Source organism: Ptychodera flava (assembly GCF_041260155.1).
Source record: "Ptychodera flava strain L36383 chromosome 23 unlocalized genomic scaffold, AS_Pfla_20210202 Scaffold_23__1_contigs__length_28996876_pilon, whole genome shotgun sequence".
In the NCBI taxonomy this organism is placed as follows: domain Eukaryota; kingdom Metazoa; phylum Hemichordata; class Enteropneusta; family Ptychoderidae; genus Ptychodera; species Ptychodera flava.
Window position 1 is genome coordinate 9,937,174 of NW_027248277.1, and position 16,252 is coordinate 9,953,425.

The 16,252-nt window shown below is 37.2% G+C and overlaps 1 protein-coding gene across 2 annotated transcripts; it reads right to left on the minus strand.

Moving 5' to 3' along the window:
- Positions 1-3,847: 3,847 nt before the first annotated feature.
- On the minus strand, positions 3,848-11,131 carry LOC139123925 (mucin-22-like). Of its 2 annotated transcripts, XM_070690073.1 has the most exons (7): positions 11,084-11,131; positions 10,099-10,154; positions 8,759-9,181; positions 8,000-8,419; positions 7,849-7,878; positions 7,063-7,165; positions 3,848-4,627 (listed from the first exon to the last, which is right to left on the minus strand). In XM_070690073.1, exons 1-6 carry the CDS (start codon positions 11,092-11,094, stop codon positions 7,089-7,091), a joined length of 1,017 nt encoding a protein of 338 aa, XP_070546174.1. In that variant the 5' UTR covers positions 11,095-11,131; the 3' UTR covers positions 3,848-4,627; positions 7,063-7,088. The 2 variants fall into 2 exon arrangements, with proteins under 2 accessions (XP_070546174.1, XP_070546175.1); XM_070690074.1 differs by lacking the exon at positions 7,849-7,878.
- Positions 11,132-16,252: the final 5,121 nt, after the last annotated feature.

The following is a 16,252-nucleotide window of genomic DNA, read 5'->3' on the forward strand; positions in this document are numbered from 1 at the left end:
CTGTGATATTTCAAATAAAGAGTTCAACTCCACACCGTCTGACTGCTTTCTTTATTGCTACAAGTAATTTTATTAATTTTGACTGTGGTATTTCAAATGAAGATTTTGACTCAACGCCGTCTGACTGCTTTATATATTACCGACATGTCCTTATCTCTCCAACTTGTGTATACACCACTACAGTATAATTGCTCCGAAAACATAGTCAACTTGCTAATCCGCTGTCCGTATCAGCGAATTAATTGATTAAGTCAACACCATAGCCGTCACTCACGTATTAATTCTTATTTTACTACGTGTGTGACGGCTGTAGTGTTGACTTAATCAATTAATCCGCTGATACGGACAGCGGATTAGCAAGTTGGCAATGTTTTCGGAGCAATTATAGTGGTGTATACACAAGTTGGAGAGGAGATAAGGACTTGTCGGTAATATATAAAGCAGTCAGACGGTGTGGAGTCGAAATCTTTATTTGAAATACCACAGTCAAAATTAATAAAATTACTTGTAGTGATAAAAAAAGCAGTCAGATGTTTGGAGTTGAACTCTTCCCCTGCGTATAAACCAACACTAAAATAACTTAACAAGATAAAAAGTAAACAAAATAATATGCTCACTATTTTTACTTTTGTGAAGTTCAACCATCCATCCATCAATCAATAAGAAGTAGTTAGAAATCGCAACAATCACGGACGATGTACCGTGAAATATGTTTCATGCATCGTCAGTCGACGTATAAAGTTACTTACTTCATGCTGGAGGACTTTAGGCTCTTCGCTACAAGGCTGCAGATCAACTTGGTTTGGTTCACGAGAATGACAAATGCTGTCCTTTATACACTCTGGATTGCATGTTTACGGAACTCGCCTTCCTATTATTGGTTGTCGCCATGCAGGAAAGATAACCAACATGAGATTTATTCCTTCCGAAACTGTGATTGGTTGATCGAATTCACGTGGTGGAGTATTTGTTTAGGGTGTCAATGATTGCTTTATGACAACGAAATGTACTGAAATTCACAAATCGTAAGCAAGAACATATCATAAGGCTATCACTAGGCACAAACAACACGCAAACATGCACGTGGAGAGGAGGGAGGGAGAGAGAGAGAGAGAGAGAGAGAGAGAGAGAGGAGAGAGAGAGAGAGAGGAGAGAGAGAGAGAGAGAGAGAGAGAGAGAGGGGGGCTGCGTAATTTCCTTCTCAAGTCTAGTATGCTTGTCATTAATTGCAGGAGAGGTCATTCCAAAGTCATTTGCAAGCCGCGATACCTCCCGTTCATCACCAAGACTACCCATTGCTACCTTTCATATTTATGCTATGGGTAGATAGTAGACAGGGGTTTATTTATAACGATGAACATGTGCATACTCAGATCGAGTGTTTTTGCCTTATTGTGCAGGTAGACGCTTTTGTGCTAGTACATACATGCTCTCGCTGTATAGGCGTTCAAAAGAATGTCCGAAATGGCGGGGCCATTGACACATATAAGACCGGGTTCTAATGAGACAGACATAAAAACATACAGAGAGAAGGCACTATATCAACACATAGATATACATTCATATATATGTCATACAGGGATAGCAGTATCTACACCGATAAAAGACTCAAGGCAGAGGGGAAACAGAGGCATGCACAGGACAGAGAGTACGCGACAGAAAGCAAAGACCGCCTGTCGAGGCATTTGTCGCAAAGCCTTACTAATCCTTTTACATTTGTAATCAGCCGAGCTCCGTCAGAATATTCAAATTGCGATCATAAAATTAATATTTATGGTGGATAAAGTATTGCAACGGTTGATCTTTAAAGGTTTGGGCACTTTGCTCGTATCGTTTGGCACACCCGGACTTCCTTTCGCAAGTCTACGGACAACCGTAGAAAGACTGCTATGTGCTAAAGGTGAAGGGCTGAAACTGTTAAGACACGAGATAGCATAAAATAACAGTGCCGAATACGCGACTGTCTTCAGTGTTCTTCACTGTGGGTATAATACAACAATGGCATGAGAATGCAACGTCTTAAGCACTGCAGCTGTAATCACAGGCGTTTGCTAGCTTGAAAATTGTCTTTATTGCATTAACCGGCTTCAGTGACACTGTCCCATTCACGGACACTGCCATGGTAATGAACGCCTGTGATAACCTGCAATGTGTGCAGGCATGTATATACTGACTAGTGCAAGGGACAGTCGGCAAAGGTATAGTACTCAAGAAAAAGTGGGCTATTTGCAGGCAGGCCGTCTTTCTCTCGGTATCAGCCAGCGGGAAACTTCTCGAGGTTCTATGGATAGTATGAAGAAAGAAAAAAAAATAAATAAAAATTAAAACAAAACTGATTGGCTTGCATTAGGATTCGTATGTTCGTTGGAGTCCGTATATTTGTAGTGTAATTAATTGGAAGGGGAAGATTCAGCGAGGAGGGCGTTGTCAGGAGGGCGAGGGGGAGTTTGAACTGTAGACCGTAGCCAAAGGGCAAAACCTGGTCATTTTCATGGTGAAGTATTTAGACGGTAGTGAGAGAACTGTTGCTTGTTCTCCAAACTTTAAGTTTGTTCGAAGTACATATATGTAGTATATTTTTAAGGAGTGGGATTTGGCCGAGCGGTTTTTGCTGTGATGTCTTTGCTAGGAATATTTTTTAAAAATATTTTTATCTTTAGATATGTATTTTTTTCAGTGGTTCAAGGCGATCAAACACTGGTCACAATATTTGCAGAAAAATATATCATAAACATAAAAGGGGAAAAACATATAAGGCATCCTCGTTCAAGCAAAAATCAAATGCCAAGTCGAACGCGTGATTTTACGAATTTTTCTTCCGTATTAACGTAGCTCTAAAAAGTTTAGGGTCGGCAAATAAAAAATAGGGTAGGTCGGGTTATCGGAACAGCACAATTTTTATTGTTCGGCCTTAATTTAGATGCTAGTACACATATCATATCCTGCATGTTATATTAAATACTCTCCCAGCTATCCTTATTTTATGAAATTTTGTAATTTACAACATTTTGACAAGTTTTGAAAAGTGATATTATCCCCATTAGAGCGCCTGCGCGGACATCTGAGCTCAACGTTCACCTTTTGTGCAAGATCATGTGTTACGTACAATGAAGCCTCGCATTCCCATTGGGAGTACAGCGCCCCCTATTAGTCATATTAAGTGCCATTTTAAACAATGCTGTACCGACAACAATAAACTTTGACCTTGTACACATTTTACAATGCACTCATAAGAGATGCTTTTTCAGCATATCCTTGGTATTGACTCTAAAATGTTGCTTTAATTATTAAGTCAATTTGTATCAGAAAGGTGCGTATTTTGGTCAGAGTTGCGATGAATGATTTTCTAATAAAACAGATGAAACAACCATTTTTATTCGAAATGTCTATTACAGTTTAAGGTAGTACGCGCCTAGAAAGTGAAAGACTTAAACTTTTGCTCAAACTTGCCTCAATGAAACTTTCAACCATTCTCTTACCAAATGAACAATAAATATCAGGCGTCATCGTGCAAGGCTTGGTACTAGAGAAACAAGTTATCAAACAGTTACCATATTTGATATTCCAAATAGCCATCCCTTAGTCAACGTAATGCGGAAAAAATAAACTTTTCGATTTAAAAAAATAACCAAAACAACTAAGAGGATGACAATGTTTCTTACTCCAAGATCAGATAAGTATTGCAAAAAGTTTGGAATTCGAATATCTGTGCGCGAGGCGCATTGTATTATCAAGTTGAAGTGAGAAGTTGGATCGTTGTATTTCGTCATCTGGGTTGTCTCATTTACCTCGATGGATATTTAGATCACTTGTAGAGTTCAAGAAGCAACAAAGGACAAACACAATGCAGTTTTTGCCGATTTTATTCACCCATGTTATCTGCACACAACATTTGGAAGTTTCGAAAAAATGGCAAATTTGTCTTCAATGTATGCACACACATTGGAAAAGATAAAGCCAAATAAACGGAAATCCAGCTTTAAAAGTAGTTTATTATCCATATGTGCAGTATTTTCCTCTTTCAACCGTTTAGGGCGTCGGATGCGGAGTCGTTCATCAAACGAAGCACGGATGACGTCACGACATGACGTCACGGCGTTACGGCGTGCTCCATTCATGTCATCCATAGCATCTTCATCCGCACTACATCGGTCGCCATAGTTACGATGCCTGCAACATCTACCGATTTTCGACCTAGTATTAGATTAAGCGAGATAAGCTTCAAGATGCTCAGTAAATCTAAGGAATACATGGTCATTTTGCTAAGGTACTCAAAGTCTCACAGACAGGGCGCAAACAAAAAATAACAATAAATGAGGTTTTACATGCGTAGGATTTTGCAGTAAGGTAATCAAAAGTTCTCAGTTGTAGCATGAATCAAGTAATTTTTTATCATTATGGAATGATTTATCAAATGGAAGGGTAAGTTACGATGGTTTCATTTGTATCTTGTGACACAGATTCTAAAATTTGACAAAAAAATAGATAACAATCAGACGCAGAGTCCAGTGATTTCTCTCTGTCTTCCCGTGATGCATGTCATCATGGAATGGAGCGAACGCATAGTCGCGGGCACTATAGGTAGTGGAAAGGGTTTCATTCGTCGAGTCGAGCTGTCTGTGACACCCTGAAGAAAAACAAAAACAAAAATGGAATCAGTGAGTTGATGGTGTTCATTGTCGTGTAAGGTGACAATACAATTATTAGAGTAAAAATGACAACATAATTCTCTTATTATATTTAAAACTTTATCGAGTTTTTACCTGAAAAGCTTTTGGGGGGGGGGGGGGGCTAACAAGCCTTTATTACGTTTCCAATGATCATCAAAAGGTTATGATAACCTAGGGAAACCAAAAAATAAAAATAAAAACAGAACCAAAACCAGATATGAACTGAATATGCTCACGTGTTTTACAACAGGTTCATTAATAGTAGTGCGCTTCACAGAACAATGAGATATATGTTATCACTATATGTAGCAGGTTTTTTTTAAACTTCGCACAGTACTCTCAGAGTTTAATCACTAATTACAAAACTTTATTTAATATGCGAATGAGCTGTCAATTAACTTGACACTGCTCAATGCTTTATAGGACAATTAGATATCCATCAGATCAACATTTGTAGCACGTTTTATTTAATTTAATGCTGTAATTTTAGAGTAATGTCACTTATTACAAAGTTCATTAAATATGCAAATAAACCCTACATTAACTTGACACTGTTCAATGATTCATAGCACAATTAAATATTTATCAAGTCAATAACTGTAGCACGTTTCACCAAGTTTTAGTGCCGAAATTTCAGAGTTATATACCTAATTACAAAGTTTATTAAATATGCAAATTAACCCTTAATTAACTTTATACTACTAAATGCTTTACAACACAGTTAGATATCTGTCGTATCAGTATGTGCAGCAGTTTTCATCACATTTGATGCAGTTATTTCGGAGTTATATGACTAATTATAAGACTTCATCGAATATGCAAATGAGCTAATTATTAACTTGACACTCCTCATGGCTTCTCAGTACAATTGGATATTTATCAGATCAACATCTGTAGCAAGTTTCATCAAATTTAATGCTTTAATTTTGGAGTAAAATCACTAATTACAAAGTTCATTAAATATGCAAATAAACACTTAATTAACTTCACGCAACTAAATGCTCTACACCACAATTAGATAACTGTCGGATCAGTATCTCCAGCAGATTTCAGCATATTTGGTGCAGTTATTTTGGAGTTATATCACTAATTACTAAACTTCATAAAATATGCAAATGACCTATTTGTTAACTTGACACTGCCAATGCTCTCAGTACAATTAGATATTTATCAAAACAATATCTGTACCCAATTTCACTGACTTGGGTGCTGTACTTTCAGAGTTATATACCTAATTACAAAGTTCAATAAATATGCAAATGAACCCTTAATTAATTTCACACTACTAAATGCTTTACACAACAGTTAGATATCTATCTTGTCAGTATCTGCAGCAGATTTCATCACATTTGGTGAAGTTATATCGGAGTTATATGACTAATTACAGACCTTCATAAAATATGCAAATGAGCTATTTATTAACTTGACACTGCCTAATGCTTCTAACTATAATTAGATATACATTAGATCAATATTTGTTGCAAGTATCATAAGTTTGTGCAGGAATTTCAGAGTTATCTCACTAATAACAAAAGTTCATTAAATATGCAAATGAGAGGATATTGACATGGCACTCACAGTATCATCATAATGTTCTTAGATTGTCATCTGTGAAAAGTTTCATGAAATTTTGTGCAGTATTTCTTGATATATGTCTACACTGTCATTACCGTCTCCATAGGGAAACCATTGTACGGAAAAAAACGATATTGCATAACTTCATTAATATGCAAGCCACACTAACCAAAATCTAATCAGTTCTTGCAAGTAGCATATGGTACCTGTGTACCAAATCTGACTTGAATCCGTTCAGGCGTTTTTGAGTTATCGTGTAAACAGACAGACAGACACAGACACACACACACACACTAACACACACACACACACACACACACACGGACAGACAGACAGACATCGCTATGACAATAGCCCACGTGTTTACACACGTGAACAAAAAACACAAAAGGGATCAAAAATTGAAAAGAATATAAACGCGGCTATAAAGATTTGTTGAAACTACCAAGAATAGTGATTTTTATAGTCCATCATAAATTTGCATATTGTTTCACAATTCACTTCTACCCGGGGCAGTTTTGTCTGAATCCCCGATGGGCGCATTCGATGTTTCTATCATTTGGTGGCGCTATACAAAACAAGGAACTGACATTTTCCACTTCTCCTTAGCAAAATGGAAATTAACTCAAAACCATTTAAAATATTCCGTGCTTTGGAGGAAATTTCGATATTTTCGAATTTTCGATATTTCGAAATTTACTCTCGGTAGTCCCCTATGCATTTTAACCAACTGAATAAAAAAGATAAAAGCAAACCGGAAATGAAGTATTTTCCTAATTCACAAAGCCACCATGTTAATTTTAAATGGTCTACTTACTGAATATATGTTGTAGATGTCCCAATCTAAATAACCAGTCTGGCTGTAACCATACACAGCAACATTACCAGGACGCCGTGAGCAGCAATAGCCGAGGCAGAGTCTGAAGGAAGACGAAATGAACACACACACCATTACGCTTACTGGTTTCCAAAATTTAATTGTAATAATGATGATGATTATAGTCCAAGTAGTAGAGGCGAGGACGAAGGCAATGATATTGAAGATCATCATGATCAATATGATAATGATGATGATGATGATGATCATCATCATCGTCATGATCATCATCATCACTGTCCAAGATTTACCCATATTTGAATTTCAAATGGCGCGCCCACCATCCCTGTTTAGTCAATGGAAAACAATGAAATTTTCGATTTAAAAAAAAGACGGTGATATTATTTCTTACTGGAAGGGCCCTAAAATGAGCCCCATAAAAATGGTAGATTAGAAAAGAATTATAAATTTCTGAGAGTCCGAATGTCTGTCCCCGATGCGCGATCTACCTTAACTCATTAGCCAATTATCAATGCATGAATAACATCCAAAGTTGCGGAAATTAAATAAAAAGACTGATTATAAAAAATAGGAAGAATGTAAAATTCAGTGTCTTGAAAGGGCGCACAGAATGATGGTGCAGGGTTATTGATGTTAAGAAATGTCAAATGAGATATCATATGCAGATTAGAACAACAAACATTTACAGAGGAACATGATCTATCCAGCTGTTAATTATTCATGCAAATTACATGCAGGGTGTTATTTTATTACTCAAACATTTACCTTTGGCTGTTGTTGTCTGTGGGGTTGCCGCTGTTGGAAATAAAGAATGATTTTCGTTAAACGCTTAATTTTTCTTGGCTCACGTTATCTAGGAGATTATGAAAAATGAAATGTTACAATATATCTTAGTATCTGATAGAAAGTAGCTTACCTGTGCACGCTTTGGATCCGGCATCTGCTGCAGTTGTTCCGAACACGTTGCAGACATCGTTGTTGTTGGTGATGGTGTCGGTCGTTGTTATTTGGAGAACAGCACACAGGTGTGTGTATTTATCGCAGTTTGCAGCGTCGAGTTTCAGGGACGCGGTGGCAGCGGTGATTTTTTCAGTCGCCCCGGCACCAACGGTTTTTGAGGTTACGCCACCAGCGTCAAAGGCTGATGACTTTGTCTGGGCTGTGTCGTAGTCGTTTTTGTCCGTGAAGTAGAGTTTAACACCAGTCACAGTTCCTGGGCCGTCAGCTGCGGTCGCTTCGATTTCGAAAGTGATGGCCGTGTCCTTAGATGTGTCGTAAGTGATTGACGACGGTGTTGGTGCCGTGATGACGAAAGATGATGCTTTAGCTACGACGTCTAAAAAAAATATGATAAATTTATATTCAAAAGTGTCAATCAAAGATCTACCGTTTAGAAATCCAACATTAATTGTAAGCGTTTACTCATTCCTGCTTTCATTCACTTTTGGAGCCAAATCAGAGGAAATGATGTATAGGTAACTTTTATAATGAATCATCATATTAATTTCTATTTATTTTTTCTTGATATTTTTTTCCCACATGTGATAACTGTGCACTGTTTTATAACTCAGTCGAAAATACACTGCCTTGATGTAACAAGCAACTGCATTGTGATTGTCAATTATTACAGGTACAGGTGTCACAGTGTGAATTAGCGTGAATAATTTGTAAGTACCTGGACATTTCTTGGTGCCCGCATGAGTATCGGCGGTTGTGCCGAAAGGTAGGCATTTGAAGTCGTCTGCTGCGTTTGTATCACCGGTCGCTGTGATCACTGCGCAGACATGGGTGTAAACCTGGCAGTTTGCAGTGTCTATCAAAACGCTTGCGACATCAGCTACCAGGTCTGTTACTTGAGTGCCTTGAGGAATGTCCTTAGCTGGAGTTAGAGTATGTTCAAAGGCACTTGATTTCACAGTATTGCTGTCTTGAAAAGCATCGCTGTTTGTGAAGTAGATACTGATCTTCGTCACTTCACCATCGTCTGCATCTCCAGTTTCTGTTGCACTCATTGTTACGCTGACAGTTTGACCACTACCTCCTGCCGTGTAGGTCAACGTGTTAACGCCCCCTATCGACAAGGCATCTACCCGTACCTCTGTCATACAAATAGAAAATCGTTTTAAGTGGACTGTGCTTTAAATATACTCGAGATAATATCAATAAAGGTCAAGGTCATAGGTAATTTTTGACTGGTTTGACTGAATTACAGCTCCTAACTGCTCAGAAACAGCGATTTTGTCACTTGATAGCAACAAAAAAGAACTTTCTTTTGCAAGAATCGTGATAAAATGTTTGTCTACTAAGACCTCAGTGGTTACTCTTAATTGAGACTGTGACAAACATCCAATATCATCGACCTGATGTTAGCACAAACAAGTTGGAAGTTCAAGGGTAGATATTTCTCATAATATATGTTGTGTTCGCTGGTGGTTTAATTAATTTACGAAAGTTATCCCGGAAGAGTATTTTATTGAATTGAGTCACTATGTTAATTATCGCCCGCTGATTGTTTCTAAACTTGTTTGTATGGTTAAGTTTTACCTTAAATTATTAGTATGGGTTGAATCGAATATGCATATAAAGTTAAGAAAGTATATAATGAGAAATTAGGCTAGGTATAGCTGCCTCTTATCATCAGCGGGCTCGTCTGCAAGCATCTTTATCAAAGAAATAAAGATTCTTATTTGTCATCCACAAGCCACTACTCTGGTTGATCTCTGGTGTCCTACTCGTAGGACGATCGCAGCCAACAGTAGTAATACCATCCATTGTAGTACGTGTTGTCTTATAACTTTTTGGGGAAGTTATATGAATAGCAACAAGTGTAAACTTTCTTTGATGACAGTGCCATAGTAGTCATCGGAAACTAATTATTGAACTAAATAATCGGACGGATGTCAATAGTATAGGAACTTTGAAAGCTGTGTCATATCTGCTAGTAACTTCGGTCACGTGTTTAGTTCGTTGCTTTGTTACCTATATACTGGAAATTACAATTTTGTCTTTACTTACGTTGAGCTTCCGTCAGTGACAGCGATACAAGCCAAATTGAAACGAAGAAGACCGATCTGTAATTGATAGAGAAGCACACATGAATGTACGAAAAACAGCTGGTTTTTATAACATCCCGTTGTACAGTAGCTCCACAAGCGACAGAATACAAAAAGAAAGGAAAGAAACAGACGAAGAAACACTTACTGTTATATTACTACTTGTCAGTTAATGTCTCAGCCAAATCCAAATAAGGACATTTTCAATTATTTGGGTCTATGGCTTACTTTTACTACTAACTCAGTCATTTTTCTGAAATGAAACCTCTATACAACAATAAGCCAGGCAATAATGATAAGGTGACTTCAGAAATAAAAAATCGCTGCTAGTATCCTGACCTAGACAAGAGGTGGTAATGAGCCGATACACATAATTGACGGTGTACCCTGTTAGTGACATTTCCACCGAGAGAAAAAGTTTGTGTGTCGCTACAACAGTAATTATTTTCTTTATCAACTTAAATAACCGTTCAAATTTGACGCCAAGACTACAATTTGGAAATAACTTTTCTATTAATATTTTAAAAAATAAAACCAAAATACCAACAATCAATGTAAATTACAAAAAAGTCCAGGCAAACAAAAGTAGAAATGCCTCTATAAGACGTCTTCGTATAACTTGCTTATTTAAAACCAAGCTACAAGAATATGGCCACATTTTAGCCAAATGTTTCTCTACAAAAACACTCTGACAGACTACAGGAGGAAAGAGACACCGTGAAGTGCATATCCAATTTGACTCAAGAAGCGAATTAATTTACACTTTCTATATCCTGAAAAGCAACCACTTAGCTAACTCGACAACTACGGACAGAGCAATCTGCATCTGCAAATTTTGGTTGTTAATTAAAAAAAAACTCCTGAAAGACGAAATGCTTACAGCCTGACGACAACATCAAAAGTAACAGATCTCGTTCATTTGACAGGCGTTATCAACCGAGTCTTACCTCGAATCCATGATGTCGAACTGGTTGGAATTTCAACTTCTTGCAAGTGTTTCACCCAAGTGTGCGTCTCAATTTAAGTAGTATAATGATAGTTCGCCATTGGTTGACTTAAATCTGCCTGAACTAATGCTATTGGGTGGCCAGTGACTCGTGGTCAGTTGAAAGGCTATCATGCCAGCCAATGAAATGAATCACAGTCATTCGAGAGATTTTATTGCTCTGCTCTGTTCAAAATAGACTGATATCAGAATGATGTATTAACTTACTATTCTAAAACCTGAAGTAACTTAGAATATTGAATACAAAGAATCTCAATCAATATCAATTTTCGTAAATCGCTCCGAATCATTAAGGTCACCTCGCAAAACTTGAATATCAGAGCAGAGATTATGGTGACCCGGCCCGGTCATTCACGGCCGCTCCTTCTCCAGTATGTAAAGAAACTACTTTTCGCGTTAATTTATGACGCACACTGTACATTATAGTGGGCTACATTTGCATAAAGACACAAGGAGCGTCTGAAAGGAAAGGAGGTGCTCACTCTACGTGTTCCACGGTGAGGGGTAATATTTTAAAGACGTGACAGGAGATATAAAGAGAAATAAGCGAAAGTGGATATACAAGTTAAAAATAATGTTTCAGGGACCACATGCACCCAACTGGATCAATAGGCGTCTTAAATTTTTGTACCTATTTAAATTTAGTAGAGATCTGGTTACACATTAAAACTGCGATCATAAATTGATGTTTTATTGCTGTTGCGCTTTAAAGCGGTCAAACTTTAAAGGTGACGTTACTGCATCCTCAATGCTTGTCACATCATGACTTCCTTTGACAGTTCAACCGGAAAGGCTTGGCTTCCGCCTCGCTACAACAAATCGTCGCCAAGGCATGGGCAGACCTCGAATAATCTAGAGCTGCCGCCGGCTACCCTAAGGTTTCTTTTCTTAAATACGCGATTGCCCTCAGCGTCCTTCACGACATGAGGGTATCAGACAGTCCCGCCGTCGAAATTGGGCACATCAACCCTGACATTGTGTAAACACACAATTTTTATGCAAAGTCTGTGGCCACTGTGCATCATTGACCCCAAAGTGCTTCGCCATCGGCGACGACCAGGTGGATATAACATCATATTTACGAGACTGTATGAAAGCGGTTGCTGTTTTGCGTGTCGCCAGATCAGGATGGCCCTCAACGTTCCTCATTACAGGGGAGGAAAGGCAACAATACCATAAATTTTCAAACAGTCGAGAACTTGATCTGTGTTATAGTAATTCCTTACTGTTTCGTCAAAAAGTATGACGTTATTATGGATAAGTCGCCGTGATATACGCCTCAGAGAGAGAGAGAGAGAGAGAGAGAGAGGGAGAGAGAGAGAGAGAGAGAGAGAGAGAGAGAGAGAGAGAGAGAGAGAGAGAGAGTGTGTGTGTGTGTGTGTATGAGAGGGCATATAGCATCGAACATACTTTTTTTTAATATTTTTTTATCAATAATAGAGACAAAGACTGGCAAAGACTGTTACAATAGTCTAAACCAAAGGCAAAAAAGAAATACTACAGATACAGCATCGAACATACTTTCTGAACAACAATAGTACAAAAACATGCAAACTCATGGCACATAATCCATTATCTGCATCATGATCAGACCTGATGTGAACTGAATGTGCTCACGTAGTTTACAACAGATTCATTACATAGTAGTACGCTTCACAGAAAAATCAGATATCTGTCAGATCATTAAATGTAGAAGGTTTCATCAACTTTCGCACAGTACTCTCGGAGTTAAATCACTAATTACAAAACTTCATGCAAATGAGCTGTTTATTAACTTGACACTGCTCAATGCTTCTTGGAACATTAGTTATCTATCAGATAAACATCTGTAGCACTTTTCATCAAATTTAATGCTGTAATTCAGAGTAATATCACTAATTACAAGGTTCATTAAATATGCAAATGAACCCTTAATTAACTTGATACTGATCAGTGCGTCACGCGACAATTAGATATTCATCAGATCAATATCTTTAGCAGCTTTCACTAAATTTGGTGCAACAATGTCAGAGTTCTATCACTAATTTCAAAGTTCATTGAATGTGCAAATGAAACTTCAATTAACTTCACACTACTAAATGCTTTTCAACACAGCCAGATATCTGTCGGATCAGTATTTGCAGCAGATTTCATCAAATTTGGTGCAGTTATTTCGGAGTTATATGATTAATTACAAAATTTCATTAAATATGCAAATGAGCAATTTTTTAACTTAACACTGCCCAATGCTTCTCCATAAATTAGATATTTATCAGATCAATATTTGTGGCAGGTATTATCAAATTTGGTGCCATAATTTCAGAGTTATATCACCAATTACAAAGTTCATTGAATATGCAAATGAAGTCTCAATTAACTTCACATTACTCAATGCTTATCAACACATTCAGATATCTGTCGGATCAAATTTGGTGCAGTTTATTCGGATTATTTGACTAATTACAAAATTTCATCAAATATGCAAATGAGCTATTTATTTACTTGACACTGCCCAATGCTTCTCAGTACAATTAGATGTCTCTCAGATCAATATTTGTAGCAGGTATCATCAAATTTGGTGTAGGAATTTCGGAGTTATATCACTAATTACAAAAGTTCATTAAATATGCAAATGAGCAGATAATTGACATGACACACAGTATCATCATAATGTTCTGAGATTGTCATCTGTGAAAAGTTTCATGAAATTTTGTGCAGTATTTCTTGATATATGTCGACACTGTCATTACTGTCTCCATAGGAAATTTCAACCATTATATGAGAAAACTGAAATTTCATAACTTCATTAATATGCAAGTCACACTAACCAAATCTAATCTGTTCTTTCCAGTAGCATATAGTACCTGTCTACAAAATCTGACTGGAATCCGTCCTGGCGTTTTTGAGTTATCGTGTAAACAGACAGACAGACATACACACACATACTCACACACACACACGGACAGACAGACAGGCATCGCTACGACATTAGTTCACGTGTGTGAACACGTGAGCTGAAAATTAGTGTTGTTACCCGCCAAACATAGAAAGTTATGATGGTGGTCTGCTGTTAGCTGGGTTAAAGCGCCTCCACAGATTTAAGCATATGGCCGCCTTCAGTCTGGTTCCCTGCCCTAGTTCTACCGGTGGCGGCACTGTGCTCACAAATTTGGTCCTAGTGTACCCAGTGTCAATATCGACGTTTATACTTATAGGTATCAAGTCCTATAGTTACATTATGAAACATTCCTACCGATAGGATCAGTAGCTGTAACTTTTGATGATTTTTTCATTATTTTCGCAAATTTTTGTTCTATTCCAAAAAGCATCTTACAACGGTAATTAAGCTTATCAACACAGCGTTTAAACATGCACTGTTATTGTTAACATTCGAATTATTGTCGACAATTACAATTCAGTTGGCTCATGTACAGGCTGGATTGACAAGAGATCGACACTATGTATGTCAAAATGCTTAGGGGTGCAGAACTAAAAAGTGTAATTGTCAAGCAAACACAAAACACTTACAGCTACACGCCTTCAAATTTGACAGACTCAAGACTGCGAAAATACAACATACAATACCAGCATCGAAAGCTCTCTTTTATTGCCTTTTTAAAAATTTCACCTTGTTGCAAGTTTTAGATCTTAAAAGTGCGCGCTGGTGTCATCAACCTCGAAAAAGAATAGCGCCCCTAACGGTAAATCTTAAAAATTGTAATTGATTGGTGAAATTCTAGGTACCACTACTACCAACTGTTGATAATAAGCATAAGATAAGTTCAAGTCGAGGATATTGACTTTTAGGTAAACACTAAGACACATCAGGTCAGTCAAGCAACAATATCACATTGTATCGCTTATCATGTACCATTGGGCGACTTATGATTTCCACCTTTTGCACGCCCTTGCTTTTGACGAGACACAATTAGACAAAAATAGGTATTCTGAGAAATGTTTGTCTCCATATCTTCTTCCACAACACACCAGAAAGTAAGCGATTTCACTCTGGAAAAAGTGTACATAAGCATACGGCTTTGCCAAAACATGGCGTACAAATAACAACACGAGTTTCTTTTGGATGCTATTACATATATTCTGCAATGTTACATTATCTACTCTCCCTGATTTCCTTATTTTATGAAAGTTTTGTAATTTACCACATCTTGGCAAGTTTTAGCAGTGATATTATCCCCATTTGAGCGCCACCATTGCGTTAAGATCTAAATTCATCCATCACTATTTTACGGGATGATGTGTTACGAACAGTGAAGCCTCTTGTTCATTGGAAGTACAGCGCCCCCTATATTAGTCATACCAAGTGCCATATTAAAACAATGCTTTACCGACAACGAATCAAAATTTGACCTTGTACACATTTTACTTATAAGAGATGCTATCTCAGCATGTCCTTGGCATTGACTCTAAAAAGTTACTTTACTTGTTAGGACAGTTTATATTAGAAAGCCGATTGTTTGGTTAGAGTTGCGATGAATGATTATCTAACAAAACGAATGGAACAACGGCCATTTTTTATCTGAATGTCTATTACGGTTTAAGGTAGTGTGCGCCTCAAAAGTTAAAGATTTAAACATTTACTTAAATTTTCCTCATAAAACTTTCGACCATACTCTTACCAAATTAAGAATAAAAAATCAGGGGACACCGTGAAAAGTTTGGTACCAGAGAAATAAATTACCTAATATTTACCGGTATTTGATATGAGTCAAATTATCCATCTCTGTCTTAACTGAATGGCGAAAATTAACTTTTCAAGTTCTAAAAACCTAAGACGATGAAAATAATTATTACTCATAGAGATTCAAAATAAGCCCTACAAACTGAAGACAAAAGAAGTACAGTAAAAAAGTTAAGATTGGAAGAAGGATCATGAAGCAAAAAGGAAAGACACTTTCAAAGTTGTATCAATAATTACAAATTTCATTAAATATGCAAATGAACCCTTAATTAACTTCACACTACTAAATGCTTCTCAACACAGTCAGATATATATCGGATCAGTATCTGCAGCAGATTTCATCAATTTTGTTTTATTTCGGTGTTATATGACTAATTACAAAATTTCATTAAATATGCAAATTAGCTGTTTATTAACTTGACACTATCCGAT

Bases quoted from the DNA above. Each gene is read 5' to 3' on its own strand.
- LOC139123925 (XM_070690073.1), bottom strand. The intron at 8,420-8,758 runs GTACTTACAAAT...TATTTTTTTTAG, and splicing joins GGGCACCAAGAAATGTCCAG to ACGTCGTAGCTAAAGCATCA. The intron at 7,879-7,999 runs GTAAGCTACTTT...TATTTCCAACAG, and splicing joins CGGATCCAAAGCGTGCACAG to CGGCAACCCCACAGACAACA.